The sequence below is a fragment of the Eretmochelys imbricata genome, chromosome 6 (genome assembly GCF_965152235.1).
Source record: "Eretmochelys imbricata isolate rEreImb1 chromosome 6, rEreImb1.hap1, whole genome shotgun sequence".
In the NCBI taxonomy this organism is placed as follows: Eukaryota; Metazoa; Chordata; order Testudines; family Cheloniidae; genus Eretmochelys; species Eretmochelys imbricata.
The window spans coordinates 42,532,000-42,551,715 of NC_135577.1; the positions used below are offsets into that span (position 1 = coordinate 42,532,000).

Below are 19,716 nucleotides of genomic sequence, written 5' to 3' on the forward strand. Positions count from 1 at the left end.
AGAGAACACTTCAATCTCTTTGGTCACTCGATTACAGACCTAAAATTTGCAATTCTTCAACAAAAAAAACTTCAAAAACAGACTCCAACAAGAGACTGCTGAATTGGAATTAATTTGCAAACTGGATACAATTAACTTAGGCTTGAATAAAGACTGGGAATGGATGCATCATTACACAAAGTAAGACTATTTCCCCTCCTACTGTTCTTGTAAACTGCTGGAAATAGCCTACCTTGATTATCACTACAAAAGGTCCCCCCACCACCCTGTTCTCCTGCTGTTAATAGCTCACCTTTCCTGATCACTCTTGTTACAGTCTGTATGGTAACACCCATTGTTTCATGTTCTCTGTGTATATAAAATCTCCCCACTATATTTTCCACTGTATGCAGCCGATGAAGTGAGCTGTAGCTCATGAAAGCTTATGCTCTAATAAATTTGATAGTCTTTAAGGTGCCACAAGTACTCCTTTTCTTTTTATGGAAATGCAGTTGAGCATATAGTGGGTGAGAAAGTCTACGCAGTAGGAAAAACATTTCTCACATCATTTACCAAACAAATGAGAAAAGCAAAATTATTTCACTTGTATACGAAGATTCTTCATGTTCATTTTCTGGAGAAACCCCTTGTAAAAGAGGACTGTTCTGTAGTATGGAGGTGAAGAAAATGTTCCATGAAAATTCTGCATAGCTAAATCACATTGATCAGCACAACAGTATCCCAAAGCCAAAAGCACATAAATATCTAGTTTCTCAAACCAGTGTATTACCTATATCTAATAAAATACAACACAGGAGAACAAAGGAGAAAGAAAAAGGGAAATCTACATGGTATACCCAGTAACCAAAACTGATATTTTAAATAAATATGGAGTAGACACATGTATTTATATAAGAAAATAGAACAGCACATGCTCTGTGTGTGTCTCTCCTCTTCTCTCAAGCAGGAATTGGCATGTTTTAGTAAAATATCTGGAGAGATATTTATGAACAAGGAATGCTTAGCCTCAAAATAAAAAAATAGATTTCATTGAATAGTTTTCAGTTCCTTTAACTTCTGTGCATCCAGAAATATTGAGTTTTGGGCTACTAGTATTATTTTCAAATTTTTTGAATATAGTGTATTGGGATTTAATCTTCAAATTATAAACAAAGATTAAACCAAAATGTGATTTATGATGAAAGTGTTTCAGTATTTTCATCTATTTTCATGAAACGGCTATATATTAGTTATATTACACATAATACGTAGATATGAATAAGCTGGTTATAACTTAGACATGTAAAAACCACAGCCCAAATTTTCCAAACCTAATTTAGGTTCCTCTATTGCTATTTAGGCATCTGAGTAAAAGTAACCTGATTTTCAAAAGCCCTAGTATCTACAGCTCCTATTGATTTCAAAGGTGCTCACTTCAGCATTTTAGAAAATCAAGTCACTTTTATTTAGGTCCATAAATATGAATTTCGGAGCCTAAGTTTAGGCACCAAGGTTTGAAAAGTTTGGCTTATATCTAACAAAAATAAATACAAAAAATGGGCCATGGTATGCAGAGACAGAGCATCTGAAGAAAAATCATTTGTCCTTGGCAGTAATAGAATGCTAATCTGTTAATTTTTTCGTACCTGTTTATTAGAGGCATGCTGATTTGGGCTGGTGTTCTCTAAAGTAATTATTGCATACACTATCATGCTCAAATTATATACTGTTCTGCATTTTACTTCATTATATTGTTGGAGTCAATGTATTTGTTTCTTGATAGAAGATGGAAAAGTCTTGATTTTAACTTCAAAACCCCTATTTTCTTAACTCTTTGTTTCCTGTGTGGTATTCAACTCAGTTCACACAGTGCACTCTAGACAGGCAAAAGGAGAAAAGGCCTATGCTGCCAGCTCCCCGCAACAAAAACATTCTCTCTCAGACAACAGACCTTCCTTTCAATATTTCAACCAAAGGACACGTAGAAGGAATTCATCCACAACCATGAAAGACCATGGAGAAGGAGCAACAAAGATGGCCAAACAGATAAGAGTCAAACAATATCCTCTAGGATCCTCTGATGCCAACTGTATTTCCACTTTGGTAGAGCACTAGACAGCAGCTGTTCAAGGGAGAATCCGACATCTTTCCCAGTTTTTTCAGAAGCTGTCTAGAACAGCTGGTTTTGATTTGGTACCAGTTCACAAATCTACACAGGCTGCCATTCAGAGATATATGATCCAGGATCCCGTCATCTTGTGTTGCTGAGTTCTTACTCCCTTTTTTGGGACCAACTAGTGAAAAAACTGCAGCACGCTCCTCACAGAACTGCATTTTACTTGAAGGCAATGAAGAAAAAATATATCCCTTGAGGATACTGGCAGCTATATCTGCTGCTCTCACACAAGAAGCGGCAGTGGATAGAGGGAAGACCAGCCACTTTTATGTTACTGCATGCCACATTCCTGTGCTTCAACTCAGGATTCCTTTCAGATGTAGAGTTAACCAATCCACTGCTGCAACCCTCTGAGTCATGGACTATCATATCATAATTAAAGCCAAGCTAAGCTCTAGATGAAAGAAGGCCTTTGCCCAGGTTGAGCCTTCATCATGACAAGCACCAGGAGCTCAAAAAGATCTTCAGGGTCCATAAAGATGCCCAAAGAAAGACTCAAGAACACATTCAACAGCCGAGAGAATCATTTTGGGGAACAGGTGGAGGTCTGGCTGAAGACAAAGGCCACCCTGCATTCTCTCAGGCCTGTGTCTTATTCCTCATGCTTCTCCCAGAGGGAGGGAAAGAAAATGCTCCTTTTTAAAGCAGTTATTTTCTTTGATAGCTGGCTTCAGGAGATGCCTCACATACACCATTCACGGTGCTGGAGCCCAAATCACCAGCAGAAAACAAAGGCGCTAAGCCTCCTTTTCAGAAGCACCAAAACCAGAAGGGTTTATTAAGGTGTCTGGAGCACAAAGCTAGCCTGACACCATCTACATCCTGCCATGATCTCCCTAAGAACCTTTTATCCCCATTTCCCCCTGATCTTCTTGACTACACATGGCCCATGCATTGTTCAGTGGGGCTTCCTCTTAGCCGAAAGACATGCTCCTGCTTGAAAGAACCATTAAGACTATGTCAGTGGATCTTTTCATTATACTGTCATCAAGGCACAGGCACCAAAACTAATCCAAAATTAATGCTGAGCAGTGCAAGATCAGTTACCAACAAACAATATACAACCTCATCAGCAGTGAAACATCTGATACAGTTTGCATCACAGAAACTGGGCTGAATGACTCCATGAACCTTCTACTAGCCTATCTCATCCCCCAGATTACACAGTCCACCATAGACCCATATGAAACAAGATGGTAGGTGGCACTGCAATTATCTTCTCAGCAAACATCAAATCCAAAAGAGGTGCCACAAAAGTAAGGCATTTGAATTCATTCATGTAACAATAGAAACCAGAGGCAAAGCTAATGTAGGACTTGTGCTCATTTACTGAACACCACAGACTAAAGGACTCATAAAGGACCTTACTGATACTTTGTCAGTGATGGTGGTGAAATATTCCAGATTTATCATCCTCAGAGTCAGACTTCTGCATTCATGTTGACAAGGCCATATATGCAAAAGCAAACAAACAGACAAACTCATCTCATCTCATCACTTGCCTCCCTAGGACTTTCACAGATCATCCCTGGCCTATCCCACACAGCTGGTCTCACCTTGGACAGGTTTTTGGATTAGATGTCAATATCTAGGACATCACAACCCAGCTACTGACTTGGACAGACCATCACTTCACTAAAGCAGTGGTCATCTCTCCCACTTCCCATGCAACAAGACAAAACTCTTGACCCTGATTTGATCATGAAGATACTCAGACTCAAATTTGAAAGTATGCTAAAAGACTGCAGCACTCCTCCCACAGGATGGAATCATTCTGGTGAATCATCATCATTGTACCCTAGTCTCATTCTTCAACTCACTGGCTCCCATACAGCCCCTTCCTCCCCATTGCCCATATAGGTTGCCTGGGTTTTCTGACACCCTACCCCAGATGAAGAGAGAGGGTCAGAAACTCAAACACCAAAGGTAGAAAACAAAGGCTGGAACAGTTTGTAACATAAAAAATTTCTCTAAGCCTAGAGTGAGGCTGTATTATAGGACAAGAGAAAATTCCCATCAGCCTCCATTGAAGCTGCTAGATCCTGCTCTAAGGAGCTACTCAGGGTGGTAACCACTTAATCAGTCCTGGGTGCCTACAGCCTACTACAGAACCCTGCACAAGTGCTGTGAAGAGCTATCATCCTACTTCACTGAAAAGATTGTGCACATTTGGGAAGGCTTCTCTAGACGGATCCACTCCATCTAAAACAGCCAACAAACAGCCCAACTGCATTCCTGTAGTTCAGTGCATACACTTCTGAGAAAGTACTGGACAGCCTCGTGAAGTCCAGGCCCAAGACCCGTGAATCTAACCCATGCCTTTCCTGTCTGATTAAAGAGAATCTTGAGCAAATGAAACAGTTAATGCTTCATTCAGGGAAGAAATCTTGCCTTCCTCCTTCATACAAGCAATAGTGAAACTGTCACTGAAGAAACCCACACTGGATACATCCATACTAGACAACTGCCTCTCAAACCTTCTGCTCCTGAGAAAGCTTATAGAGAAGCTAGCCAAAGGCCACCTACAGGCTTATCTAACTGAAGCAAATATCCTAGACCCATCATAAATTGGATTCAAGCAAGGCATGGAACTGAAACCTCTACAGTGGCATTGTGACAGGGCACAGCTCTCTGCTCCTGTCTTCTCAGACAAATAGCTCTAACACCTTCAGTTTGTAAACCCTGATGTGTAGTTTATTGGTGCTATCTCAGCCACCATTCCATTACAGTCCCACTCAGCAACTCTGTTTACAAACATCATCCCCTTTTGCCAGAGAGAAGGATCTCTCCACACACAGAAATCTCTCTTTACCCTGGCCCTGCTAGCCTTTCTGACTTGCTCTCTCTTTCTCTCTCTCATTACCCCCTTACACTTCCTTCCCATATACCTTTCTGTTCTTCCAGTTAATGGATTAACTAGCTTCTTAGGTACCCCAGCTCAGACTGATCTAATAATTAGCCCCAGCTTCCCTCAGTCAGTCCCTTCTTTGGGGAGACTAATTGGACTAACAGTGACCAGAGTGCTGGTTCAGCTGCTGGTTCTCAGCACTCTGTCACAGGCAGTGATGTATCATCTCCTGCTGTCAATGGATGGAGGGCAAACATCCATTCTTATCCTCCTGTACCTCTATGGAACATTTGATACTGTTGACCATGAGATAATGTTCTCCTGAGAGAGGTGTCAGGGGAATGTAGTAAATGGTTTAAGTCCTTCCTGGAGGAACATACCCAAAGAATAGTGATAAGAAACTGCACATCCACCATTAGACTCTTACTTGTGGAGTTCCACGAGGATTAAATCTCTCTCTGGTTCTATTCAACATCTGCATGCAGCCACTAGGTGAACTGCTAAGATGACATGGACTCAAATGCCAGCAATATGCAGATGACACACAACATGCTCTATGTATCCTTCGCCACATATCTACCACCAATGTAGCCCAGTGCTTGGAGGTGATCAGCTTATAGATGAAGAAGTTTATTGAAGCTGAACTCAAGCAAGCCACAGATTATGCTGGGAGGCACAGGAAAACATTTTGAATAGTTTACAGTTACTGTGCTGTCTTTAGGTGGCAGGTTCACCCCCCCAATCAGTCCATTTCAGACCATTGTTTAGGAGTGCTCCTATAATTCTTCACTGATACTAAGCTTTCAAACAGTAGGGCTTTTTAACATTCCCAGCTAGCAAGGAGACTCCATCCCATTTTGGTGGATGATGTCCTGGCCTTCATTTTAAACACCTTTAACATCTCCAATCTGGACTACAGCAGTGTAACACCTGGGCATGAAGCCATCAGTACTTAGCAAACTCCAAGTAGTATGCAAGGCTTCAGCACATCTCCTCAGCAACACAGGCTGCAAATACATCAAATTTGTCTTTTTTTCTTTCCACTTGCTTCCCACAGAATAGTGGGTCAAGTTCCAGGCCTCAGTCCTAAAAAGTGCTCAATGGCCTGGTACCGGCATATCTAAAAGATAGCTTGAGTTCCAAGGTGAAGACCATGGTTGACCACTTCACTCCTTGGTAAGGTCAACATTTCTACCACAAGGGTAAACCTCATAAAAGAGTGGACAGGAATGGACTTCGCAGAGACTCAAGCACTGATACACAATCGTCAGGGGTGGAGACAATTGGTTGATTGCTCATCAGTGATGGTGCCCCAATGACCAGTGCGGTTATGGGAGTGATGAAGATGATGATGAATTGCAGCATACTAGCACTGAGTTTTAATTGCAGCATGCTAGAGCCCTTAGGAAGTTCACTCAACTTTTTGTTTCATTTGACACCAGTTCACTGGGGCAACACTGTTTCTAAGGGGATCAGGTCTAAGTACTGTCTGATTACCTTTCACATTGCTGTGACCTGACTGGCCATGTCAAGAAACATTTATCCAAGGCACAGTGACCTCCACTCCTGCCTCGTTGATGTTTAGATCACAATCATCTGCAAGGCAACTCCTTGGTCCGCTCTCCATACGTCCCAAAGTATTATTGCTTGGATTTGGCTACTAAGAGGGAATCCCATTTCATCTCTCTAGGATACAAAATCTGTTTCTGAGGCAGGGGGAGACCAAATACTCCCTCCGGCTCAAGTTTGTTACTTTGTAATTTTCATTATTTAAGTTGGTCAGTTTTATTTCAAGCTTTTCTCTGTGCTTGCATCTTTCAGGTTACCTGTATTATGCCTGCGATTGTTAGAAAGTATCTTACCCCCTTACTGTTTAAATAACTAAATAAATTCTCCTATTTGTGTTTAGCCATGGCATTATTCTTACTGCCTTTTGTAGCTTTACAGACACTCTTCTTTTGAGACATCCCTTGAGATCCTTACTCTCCAGGAGTGAGAGTTATGTGAGAGAGTGTCTCTAGAGAAGGGGAAATTACTGACCTGTAATTTTGCAGATAACATTTCATCAGAATTCTCACTCATCCACCCACCAACATGGAGAGTTTGGATGGTGTCAATGTTGAATGGGTGGTAATTTTTACCCCTTTGTTCTGGTATTAACATGTTGAGACAGTTCTTATATTTCAGTCATTTTTATTGATGCATTTTATTTATTTCTTTGGAGAGCTGTTTCATCTTGTTAGACCATGAACTCACTGCAAAGTTTCAAGGATAGCAGCCAATCCAGAGCGCAATGTGCAATCTCAGGTAGTGAGACATGCTCACTTGACATCCGATCCTGTGGACAATAACCTTAAAGACCAAACCACTTTCAAAGTTTGGAGAGTTCCATATAACATGAAGTAGAGAGTTGAAGCCCTGGATTGAGAATGTTGTCATACTGTGACCTTCAGTGAAGAAGAATGACAGGTCTTCTTATTTGTTCATTTATTTTTCTCTTAGACAAAGGCCTAAATTATCAGAAGTTACTCATTATGAGATTCTTGAGTTTTAAGGTATTGCAATGTGGACACTCAGAAAAGAGGTCAGGTTTTCATATTGTGCTGTACAACTAGTCTCTGCTAACTTGGCTCATATATGGTATCTCAAATAGAGAACTCAAAAACTGTGGCATCCTAAATCACTAGTCACTTTGAAAGTTTAGCCGAAATATCTGACAATTTGGCCCTCCCTGTTTATGTGACCTCCCCTTTACACCTTTTTGGTGATTTTCCACCTTAAGTGTTATATTGCTTCTTATACATTGTCATTTAAAGAGTTCAAAACAATTTGTTTTGAGGGGGGAGCAGAGGGACAGGACCTATGATATTAGTCATTACTCATGACTGACAGCACAGAAGACTGGATCGGTGGCCACTTGACATGGCTCTTTAGTAAGGACAGCCAGACATGCCACCTACAGGGCCAGTCTGCACATGTTAGCCCCTATTGACTTCACCAGAAGAAAATAAATGAACAGATAAGGCAAATCTGGTTTGGAAAAAAGATTGTGTATAATTTTGCCAGCAAAGTGGTAAAATGTCAGCAACTGGAGATTTAAAAACATAGATCAGGCTGTCTCTTGTAGCTTCAAATGAAACTATAAGTGGTGTGCCTTGTCTTCTTCTCTCTTTTTTTGTAATTAAGATTCTTAACACATATATCAAGTCTGGGGTTAAACTTCTGATACTTTGTCTTTAAACTTGCTTTGAGCTGTTTGTCTGTGCTGGGGGAAGAGAGAGAGAGATTTGCTAGCTATTGAGCGCATGAATAGTTTTATTTTACTTTCTGTGAGGCATCTACTGAAAAAATAACCCACACAATTGCATCAGTAATACACTGAATAGGGAAATTAAATTATGTTAACTGGAAGTAACTGCAGTGCAGCATCTAGAAAACTGTCTGTCAGGAGGCATTTTGTGAATCACTGCCTCCACCTAGAGGTATTTTCGGGGAATTATATGACTTTCAAATCCCTCCGTGATAAGTGATACTACAAACATATGAAAGGCTGTAAGGATATAATTTATTTTATGCACATATACAGTCATTACAGTTGCATCCATTAATGCCATTGCAATTGAGGATCTGTCAGTTTTTCATCTGTAAAAACACAATTTTCAGGGGTTTATAACTTGGCTATAAAAATTCACACTGAGCTGAAATTTGGCAGCCTAATAGCACTTTCTGCAAAGACCTTTTGGTGAATGCTGTGAATGTTCATTAACAATAATACACAAAACCTGGCAGAACCATCATAGACCCACAGATATGCGATTGAATCCAAAAGAGCCTTGGCCTCAAGAGTATGTCAGTGGCATGTTTTCTTCCTTCTCTGTTTCCAGCACTATTAGGAATAGAGAGAAAATAAAGCCGTAAAAATTAAAAAAAGAATAAGGATCATTCTTAAACCCACAAAATAAAAATATTATTGGCTTTGTAGTACCTTATAGGCACTGCTGGGTGCCAGGGGAAGCCCCAGTGGCAGTGCACAGGATAGTCCTAAGAAATTAGTCTGAAATTCCATCCTGTGGAGTTTCTACTGCAAGGGTTTCCAAACAATAAAATACTTGACATGCAGGATTCTACAAAATTCTTTGATTTCATTTAGCAAATTCTTTGCACTTGAATTCAGGTTTTTAAAAAATGTGCAAATTTAGTCTTGCCCTCAGTAGTTCCCCGACCTAGCTGAAAAACTATTTGAGACAATCCCAGGAGGCCTGTCTAGAAGAAAATTCTCTCAAGATTAAATTTACCCCAGTGCAGAAAATGTTCACGAAGTCCTGTGCATTATTTTTTCCACTTTAGTCCTGTGCTCAGAGCTTAATTGGCATTAGTTTGTCCCCAATCCTATGTGTAGTAGCATGAAGGCAAACTGCTGCCCCTATGCACCACACGTTTCAAGACTGAGTCCTTAAATAGTATTTAGGGCCAAAGCCACCTGTAAGAACACTTCCTAGAAGTGAATTTCAGCCTTGATTCCCTGCACCCTAAGCTGACAATCATCCTCAGTTTCTACCTTGACCCCCTTTGAGGATTAGTCAGGCATCCTGTGGAGTCTTACTGACTGGTGGACACCCTTGAATGGATTTGTAGTGCCTTGAGGTATATCTCCCAGCAGCCTCCATTGTTTTGTCAAACTAAAGTTCTGAAGGGCATAGAAAGCCTAAACATTGTATTGTTTTTTATGGGCCCAATAATAATAATAATGGTTTTAAGTGTAAAACCATCTTCCTTCCTGGTAGAAAAGATAATAATAAGGAAAAAACATCAAATCTGTCATATTCCATAAATCCACTCTCATCTGTGTTGGTAAGTTTACTCACACATCTTTTCACATAATATTATTCCTGGGGGGGATCTGCGTGACTGTGCACCCGCAGGAACCCTCCTCCCTCCCGCAGAATTCCTGTGCTTTCCTGCAGAAAATGGCAGGAAAGCAAAAGGAAGCTGCGCAGGGGGAGAGGCCGAGGGACGACCCCAGACACAGTTTTTTGAGGGGGATTGCCCCCCTCCAAATGGAGGTGAGGCGTGGGAGGTAACATAGATTATGTGCCACAGCCCCCCGCCCCCATTTCTGCAAGTGTAGAGCTGCCCAGCTGAAGGAGGCTGCATCTAGGCTCCCCTGACTCTGCAGCTGAATGCCGCCTCCTGGGTCCTAGTCCCAGTTATGTTCTCCTTCTGTGTGTTGGGAGCCTTCCTGTTTTCTGTGCAACAGTGAGTGCTCGCAGTGGAATAGGGCAGGGGAAGGGAATGTGGGAGTTAGGGAGGGGGATGGAGAAGAAAAGGGGATAGGGGAGTCGCAGGGGGAAGTGGTAGCCCAGCATGCAGCATCCCCTCAGTAGCAGCTGGGGCTCCCCCATTAAGCAGACCCACCAAACCCTCACCCTGACAAGCCCTACCCCCCCTACACCTAGACCCCTCTAATAAGCCCCAAACACCCAGACCCCAACCCCACTGATTCCCTACCAGCTGTACCTGGACCCCCACCCCATCAATCTCCATGCCTCCAGCACCCAGACCCCCCCACTAAGTCCCCCACATCCAGACCCCCCCACAAGCCCCATCTCTCCACACCCAAACCCCCCCAGCTGAGCTCCAACCACCTTCGCCTGGATCTCCTGCAGAGTCCCATTGCCCCCGCACCCAGAACCCCTCCATGAGCCCCTGGGCATCCAGATCTCCCACTAAGCTGTCCATAGCCAGATTGCCCCACACAGAAACCTCTTACCCCACACCTCGATCCCCCCACACTAAGCCTGTCCACACCTGGATTCTGCTGGGCTGAACCTGTCCACCACACCTGGTGCACCTTGTGCAGAGGGGCAGGGCTCCGGGGTGTTTCTGGTGAAGGTGCAGCCCTTGTTCTTTGTCAGGATCAGGTGCAGCCTCACTGCTGAGTCCCCGTACCGGGGGAGGTGGAGGCTTCAGGGTGACCTCCCACCTCAATGCAGCCAGTGGCCTGTGCTCCCCACTGCCATGCAGGAGCTACATTTATTTATTGACAACATGTACAGAATTTTGCAGAATTTCAAAATATTGTGCACATAATTTTTGGGTTTTTTTGGCGCAGAATTCCCCCAGGAGTAACATAATTCTGGGCCACATTTTGCCAACCTTACTTACACTGAGTACTACCTTACCCCATAAATATCCCCATCAATTTAACTGGGACTGCTTGCAGAGTGAGATACTGTTTAGTGTAAACAAGTGTAGCAGAATCTGGCCCTGTACTCTGTGTTCAGTGGGCCAAGATAAGAAGAAAATTTTTTCTTGTAAATGTCCCTATTTTTAAAAGGCATACTTTGAGCATTTTTAGAACACAATTTTTAACGTTTTATGAAGTGGTCCCCAAGCTTTTTTCCCCAGGAATCCCTTTGGCATCTAAGTGTCCCAGACCCCTTTCATTTCTTTCATTTATGATATTATCGGAACAGCCCACCCCCATCCCCCCGAGCATAGAAATGCCTATGCCAGCGTGAGCTCTCATGCATGGTGCGTGTGAGGTAACTCTGTGTGGAGGACTCCATTTTGAAAATAAAATGGCATCCTCCATCTGGCAAAAGTGCCGGAACCCTATCTGGCACATTCTGGCCCTAGCTCAAGGGATAGACCCTTGCATAAACCACAGCGGACCACCAACAGTCTGGAGACCCCACTTTGGGAACCACTGGGTTATTATATATCATAATACCAAACATATATACTATTTTAAAAGTGTTATCACTGTAATACACATGCCTTAGTGTACTGCCTAACTGACACAATTACAGGACTAGCTGCACCTCTTTCCCCTTCTTGTTCCTGTAAATTTTTCCTTACAAACTGCTATTAAACTCTAGGAAGGATTTCTGGAAAAATGCACCATAAAACCAATTATATAGCTGACATACATCAATGATATTTCATTCTCTGGACAAATGACCTAAACTGCCACAACTTCAACAATCACCACCCATCTATCAAACTCTCTCTAGAACACTCCCATATCAGCATCAACTTCCTTGACACCACAATCAGCTTCAACTATGGAACAGACAACTATATACAAGAACTCCACGGATTGCCAGACTTACCTTCACAGATCCAGTAACCACCCCACCCACCAAGAAATCTGTTGTCTACAGACAGGCACTCAGATACCACAAAATATGTTCTCAGGAGATAGTCCAAAATATATACTTAAACACACTTAAAACCACCTTCACCAAACAAGGACACTCCACCAGAGAAGTAGATCACATCATGGAATGGGCCATCCAAATATCCCAAGAGAACCTGCTTCGGTACAGAAAAAAGCCCCCACTGACTGTACCACCCTAGTTGTCACCTACCACCCCACATTGAAACCTGTACAGGATATCATCAAACAATTACAACCCATATTTGATGGGGACCACATCATGAAAAAAATCTTTCCCAAAACCCCTCTTTTGGTTTTCAAACAGCCTCCCAACCTTCCTGAGTCAGAAGCAAGCTCCCCACACACCAACTCAATGTGGCACTAGACTGTGCCAGAACAACAGGTGCACAACCTGCAGACATATCTCCGCTGCTACAACAATCAGTATGCCCTGCAACACATCTTTCAAGATCCAGGGGTCTTACACATGCATATCATAACAGGTGGTATACTTTATCTAATGCACTAAATGCCCCAACAACAACTATGTGGATAAAATTGCTGTGCTCAAAGAGACAATCACTATGCTCACACAAAAAAGTGATAAAAGACAAAAACACCATGTCACCTGTGGGCAAACACTTTTAACAAAATGATCACTCCATATTGACCTCTCAGTCCTCATCCTCAAAGGAACCTTTCACAACACCTTCAAAAGATGAGCTTAGGAACTTAAATTCATAACTTTGCTAGACACTAAAGATCATGGACTCAATAGAGGTATTGGTTTTATGTCTCTTTACAACAATCTGTAACCTACTACCCCTCCTTTTTTCTGTGCCTACAGAGGTGTTAATGGGCTACTTACAAGGTGGTACCTCTTAAGCTTAACAATCTCTTCCCAGTGTGACACTCTGGTTTTCTTTCGTAGACCTGAAGAAGAACTCTGTGTAGTTCAAAAACTTGTCTCTGTCACTAACAGAAGATGGTCCAATTAAAGATATTACCTCACCAACCTTGTTTCTCTCCTAAACCAATATCTTAATACAGCAGACATCCTAATAACCAGGTTAACATACAATATTCACAGATTATTACAGAGCAGCTCCACATCCATCACACTAACATCTACAGTATGTTATTTAGTAAGTTGTGTACATTTTGTATTCGAAGTCTCTATATATGCACAATACAAGCTTAAATACATATGCTGTATGCTAAAATTTGGTGGGCTTGCTTCTCGGTTGCCCTGCACCTTCTGTAGTCATTAACATCAGTGTGAAGTGGGTATGAAACTTCACTATTATGAGTTAGTATCATTTTACAGCCACTTCACACTGATGTTAATGATTATAAAAGGTGCAAGGCAATGGAAGATCTGGCCCTGTATATATTATACCAAATGATTTTTTTCATATGCTATATATACTGTGACGGGGCAAGGCCAGATGGCTATAGAAAAGTAGTGGGAGATAGATATATTAGCTCCAGGCTAAACAAATCCCTGGTACCAGGTTAAGTGAAATGGAAGCTGCTCCAGGTCAGTTAAGACACCTGGGGCCAATTAAGAACTTTCCAGAAGGCAGGGAGAAGGCTAGGTTGATTGGAACACCTGAAGCCAATCAGGGGCTGGCTGAAACTAGTTAAAAGCCTCCCAGCCAGTCAGGTGGGTGTGCATGTCAGGAGCTGTGGAAGGAAGTTGTGCTGTTGGAGAGGCTGAGTAGTACACCCCATATCAGGCACAAGGAAGGAGGCCCTGAGGTAAGGGTGAAGTGGAGCTTGAGGAAGTGAGGGCTGCTGTGGGGGAAGTAGCCCAGGGAATTGTACATGTCATGTTTCTAAAAGGTCAGCTACCATAGCTGATACTATTAGGGTCCCTGGGCTGGAGCCTGGAGTAGAGGGTGGGCCCAGGCTCCCCCCTCCCCCACACCTTTGCCCCCTGATTAATCACTGAGACTGGGAGACAACAGAGACTGTGCAAGGAAGGATAACTTCTCCTCACCTCCCTTGCTGGCTTATGATGAAAATGGCTCAATAGACTGTGACCCTTATCTCTAGAGAAAGAAGGGTTACGTGGAGGGTCACAGTGAACCTCTGAGGCTAGTGAAATCTGCCAGGAAACACGGGACCCACAGAGGCAAGGACAGAGCTTTGTCACAATACTCTGTGCACAATATACCCTTCTCCATGGCAGTGACATATATACCTTGAGTGGGGAATTGATTCCAGAGAGTATGTATGGTACTGAACTAAGATCGCTTCTCTATTCATTCTTAATTTTTCATAGAAATACACAAGTAACTTCTTAAAGGTTCAGCTTTTGTGTACTTATTAACTGGGGCCCTATACATTTTTGCAGCATCCACTTCTCCTACAGTGGTTTGCAAACATAATGGAACAAGTTCACTCTCTATTCTTGCTTGGTTCTTACAAAGCCAAAACCAAACCCATTTCCTGAGTGCATTTTCTGTTATTTCCAGTTGTTCTGACTTACAAGTGATAGCCAAATATGGAAAAAACTGCATTCGGGAATAAAGACATTTCTCCGTTTTGGAAAACCAAAATGGGAATAAACAGAGCATGTCTGCAAATATTCAGTATTTTTTGGACTGAAACTGCACAAGGGCTTCAGCTGTTTCTATGCAGAGTATGGTGTCTTCTAGCTCTTCTGTAGCCATAGAACGTTTGCTCTGCATTGACACATTTCCATCTTTGTCATAGAGCTTTGAGAAGATGTCAAATATGATAGTTATGTAAGTTTGTGTAACAAGTATACATGATCCTCTTATGATGTTCTTTGAAATTTACTCGCTCAAATTGCTTTTATTATTTTTCTGTCATTTCATTTGCAAGTAATCCATGGGTACATTTTAATCTCAGTGGCCTCGGTTTTAACCAGCAGTCCCAGTTAAACCCACAGGAGGGCCTGCTTCCCATTCTGTTCATTCTACTAATTCTTTCTAACAGCTCCTTTTGAAATGTAGAGTCTGTATGCTGGAGACCACAGATAAGTGATATTCTTTTTGGAAGATGTTCTGAAATATACAACAGGGGATTTTAGGAAATCTGCATTACATTACAGAGAAGAAGAGGAAGACAATGAGGACTCACAACCTGTAAGGACTTGCAGAAATTCATGGAAAGCAAGTACCTCCTCATACAAAATACAAATTACTAAGAATATATATACTTAGTTTCTATTCTAGGGATTCTATTCAGGATGAATAATCAAGATTATAAATCAAAATCTTCTGTCATTTTAATAAACCTGGAATCTGTAGAGCAAGTAAGCCAAAGAAAGTTTTATGTTAAGATGTCCCATATCTTTAGTTGAACAATATATTGGATATTATGGCTGAAAATCAGGAGAGCATCTCTATTCAGAAGAGATGTTTCAGAGTAGCAGCCATGTTCGTCTGTATCCGCAAAAAGAAAAGGAGTACTTGTGGCACCTTAGAGACTAACAAATTTATTTAAGCATAAGCTTTCGTGAGCTACAGCTCACTTCATCGGATGAAGAGATATTTAAGCATGTTCTTAAATTTAAGTATATGCATAAGTCAAATTGATGGGACTTAAACACATTTGTCCTTAAGCATGTGCTTAAGCCCCTTCTATATTGGGGCCTGTATTTATAAAGGATTACTCCTTGATTTTTTCTCTTTTTAAATGAGCACTGAAATTGCATTACTTTCTGACGCTTGTAGATAGTTGTTAATGACACTTTAACCTTGCAACTCATAGCTACTTATCATTTACTTCAGTGTGGTATGTAACTAGGCACAATATGAAAATTACTTTAACGACTAACATGGTGTGCATTCCATCACTCTCAACATCATGTATGGTCAAGGAACCATTCAAAGAGAAGGATCAAAACTCACGTCAGAATTCCAGGCATTGATCCTGCAACTGAGTGCAACTGCACACAGTCAATTGCAGGATCAGGGCCCAGTTTCAAAGCTCAAAAACTCTCTGACATGGGTCGAGTCTGAACATTCCAAGATTTGGGGAAGTTAAGGTTGAGAGGTGGATTTCAAACCTCCAGCTTCAGGAGTTTTTGATCCAGGGTGTTAGCTCACCCATCTCAAACCATATCCGGGATTTTGGTCTGCACTATCTCTGGAGAGAAAGTTGTAGCTTAACTGCTCAAGAATTATTCACATTTGGAAGTGTAATTATAAAAAAAGAGATTCAACTTCATTTTTTTCAGATGGGCTATAAAGCATGAAGGGACAACTAAACCAGACCAGTGGAAACATTCCAAAGTGGAGAATCCTCTGTGGAATAAGCTGACATACATGTGGCCTCTCCTTCCAAATGGAGAACTTAATGAGGTAATTTCATGCATTCAAGAAGTAACAACACATGCAGTAGTTTGTTTTGTTTGCTAAACATCTGCTGAAGCCGAACAGATGTGATATACTGTCCACACCATGCCATGCCAATTTCACCTTTTGGAAAGAATAAATGAAAATAGATGCTGGTGTTAGTGCAAAAATGTCTGTTTTAATGAATTATTGCAAACTGAATGGAACTTTAAGATTTGTTCTACCAGTCCTTAATTCTGAAACATCAATACTTTGTCATGGATACTGTGTGCTATTTAACGTGCAATTCAATGTTTAACTTTTCATAGAAAAGGTAACATTTACTTTATTTTTTCTTTTGGCTTTTATATTTTCATGGTTGATTGTAGCAATACTCACCTTTGAGTCAAACATTAGCTGGCAGTAAAAGGGATATTGTCTGCACAAGGCTGAATTTTTCTCCTAGAGATTATTCCATAGGTCATGCTTCAAATCTGCAGTATGTACTTTCATTTTTTATTAACTTTAGCCGGTTTTATCGGTATTCAGTTATTTTAAATGATAGCAGCATTGTTTGTTTGTTTGTTTGTTTTGAAAAACAAACAAAGGCCCAGTTCTGCTACCTGTAACACGTAAATCAGTGTGTCTAGTTATGGAGTAAGGTACTACTTAGAGAGAGTTAGTATGGCAGAACTGGATCCTAAATGAAACGATATTCAGCCATACTGAACCTAGACATAGAAGATTGTTTTTTATAAATGAAAACTAAACTTCATCTGGAATTAAACTGGAAGTTGTCTGTTCCTCTAAGTGAACATTATTTGTCAGGCTGCACAGTGCTGTTAGCCACCAGTGAGTCTCATGAATTTGGTACAAATGTACTAATATTGACAAAGCAAAAGTTGAAAATTCCATCCCCTCTATTACAAATATATGAAAATGAGGATTTAAATCCTTGACTAGCAAAGGGAACTTTGAAGATTGGGGAAGGAATTTATACAATAAATTATTCAGAACTTTATTAGATTTATTCAGATTTTTTAAAAATTCTTAATCTGCAATATTCACAATATTTACCAATCAAAAAATTGAAGATGAGGCATCTGTTCTTAATGAAAGGCAGTATTTCTACTATATTAAAACAGTTCAACATATATATAGTGGAACTGGCAGACTATAGTACCAATTCCTATTTCAGTAACACCCAGCAGGTTATGGCAAAGGAAGGAATATTTCTTTTCCTTAAAAAAATAAATTAGGTAGGAAATGAAATGCCTAAAAATAGAGAATGCAGCATTAAACTGTGAGATCAAGCACTAAAAACTTGGTATTCCAGCAGCTAAGTTTGCTCTAGCAACATTAACTTGATGCACTGTACTTATGTTCCTGAAACGATTGACTCTTTGTTGCTCTCTCATTGTATCATCTCTGAAGTCCTCATTGGGTGGCCCTAATCTCAAATTAATCCAGATAACACTGGCCCTTTGTCAACTCTTGACCAGTGTGGGACTTTCTGAACCTCCTCCTTCCTCCGGTAATTAATTCAACAGCATGATCTCTGGGTCCTGCTGCTGCCTGCCACTGTTGCCCTCTATTATAATCCTGGGGTGATCTCAGATGGGACCCACTAGTTACCCTGAATCTCCTGGGACCCCCAGCCCTGCATAGGGGAGGGCCATGGCCACGTGTAACCATGGCAGGCTCTTCTGCCAACTCTTTGCAACTGCTAATCAAGCATGAGAGGGGGTCAGATTGGAGGGGCAGGGTTTATATAACTCCCCACCCCAGCTGAACAAGGATCAATGACTTATTGAACCCCACCAACTCAGCTGATATTGCCAGTCCAGAAAAAGCGTCCTGCCTCCTCCCTACCTTGAGGTGCACGCTGCACTCAAATTATAGCCTGTGGCCATTGGAGATCTGCAAACATCAGGCAGGTCACATGGTGCTGGTTCCTCTTCCTTGTTTTTACAGTTCTTCTTCCTCAGGTGTCTAGGCTCTTCATTTGGGAGAAAAAAAGTCTGGATGCCCCTAGAGGTAACTGGAAACAAAGAACAGAGACAACTTAGCCACCTGCCCTGCGGCCACTACCACATAGAATAAGAGCAGCATCTCTCAAGAATTGCACTCCTGAGCACCAACAATCAGTCAGGAGCTGCCCATCAGAGAGAAATCAGGTGTCCATAATAGAAATTCAAAGGAATATCCAGGGGAAGAGGGAACTAGGTAGTTGGGCAGCATATCCAGAAGATCAAAGGGGAAAAGTAGGAACAAAATAATGTGGGAGAGGAAATGAAGATCAAAAGGAGACAGTGTGATTAATAAAGGGAAAAAACACTTATTCCTAGACATTTTCCTAATAATACTTTCCCATTTAAGTGGTTGTTGTTGTTGTTACAAGGATATTGTGCAATCACATGGAGATTTTCCATGAGACAGTATAGGCCCTGATCCTGAAAAGACTTACATGTGTGCTTAATTTAACTATTACAACCTAAGGGGACTACTCACAGTAAGAAAGTTAAGCATGTTCATAAGTGTTTACAAGATCAGGACCATAGTTATTAAGATGTGTTCTATACGGTGGAAAAATAATAAAAACTCCTACTTTAACACAATCCCTCCTTCCCAAACTACAGAGTAGCTTTGGTCATTCATGTCTGAGGTTTATTATATACTGATAAAGGGCATCTGATTCAGACTATTGACAGACTCTAGCATTCTTTCTCCCTTTCTTTGTTCCACTGAGAACTCTGAGGATTTTGTCCTATTTTTTCCCTTCCAAGATTGAGAAGCCAGAACTTGATAGTTGCATAAGTGCTTTTGAAAATATTTCATTTTGTCTGTCTTTCCATCTTTCTAGGTTCTTATACCTCAGCCATCACTGTGGTACCTTAACTTTACTAAGGTTAACTTTAAAAACATTGAAATGGTTTGGGTAACAAAATAAAAACCAAAATAACAAAATTATTTTCTGGACTATATGTATTAAACTTAATGAATATTTTGTTATTTTATTTAAAGGATTTTGACTGGCCAATTGAGGGATTGCTGATTCCAAACAGTCCTTCACTTAAGAAACCATCTGGCAAGAAGTCAGATTGGTATATACCTGTGAGATTGAGGGCTTTGCACAATGGAGACAGGGACAAAAGCAAGGCTATCACCATCATTGGACCTGAGGTTACAAATGTGCTCAACAGACAGTAAGGAAATAGCAATTTATTTTAATAATGTCATA

General features: G+C 41.2%; 1 protein-coding gene across 1 annotated transcript in view; it reads left to right on the forward strand.

The window, feature by feature from the left end:
* The window catches only part of DCDC1 (doublecortin domain containing 1), a 411,407-nt gene that overhangs the window by 320,747 nt on the left and 70,944 nt on the right, over positions 1-19,716 (forward strand). Inside the window, 2 exon segments of the mRNA XM_077819961.1 lie at positions 16,379-16,502; positions 19,500-19,681. Of these exon segments, the coding sequence (XP_077676087.1) occupies positions 16,379-16,502; positions 19,500-19,681 (306 nt within the window).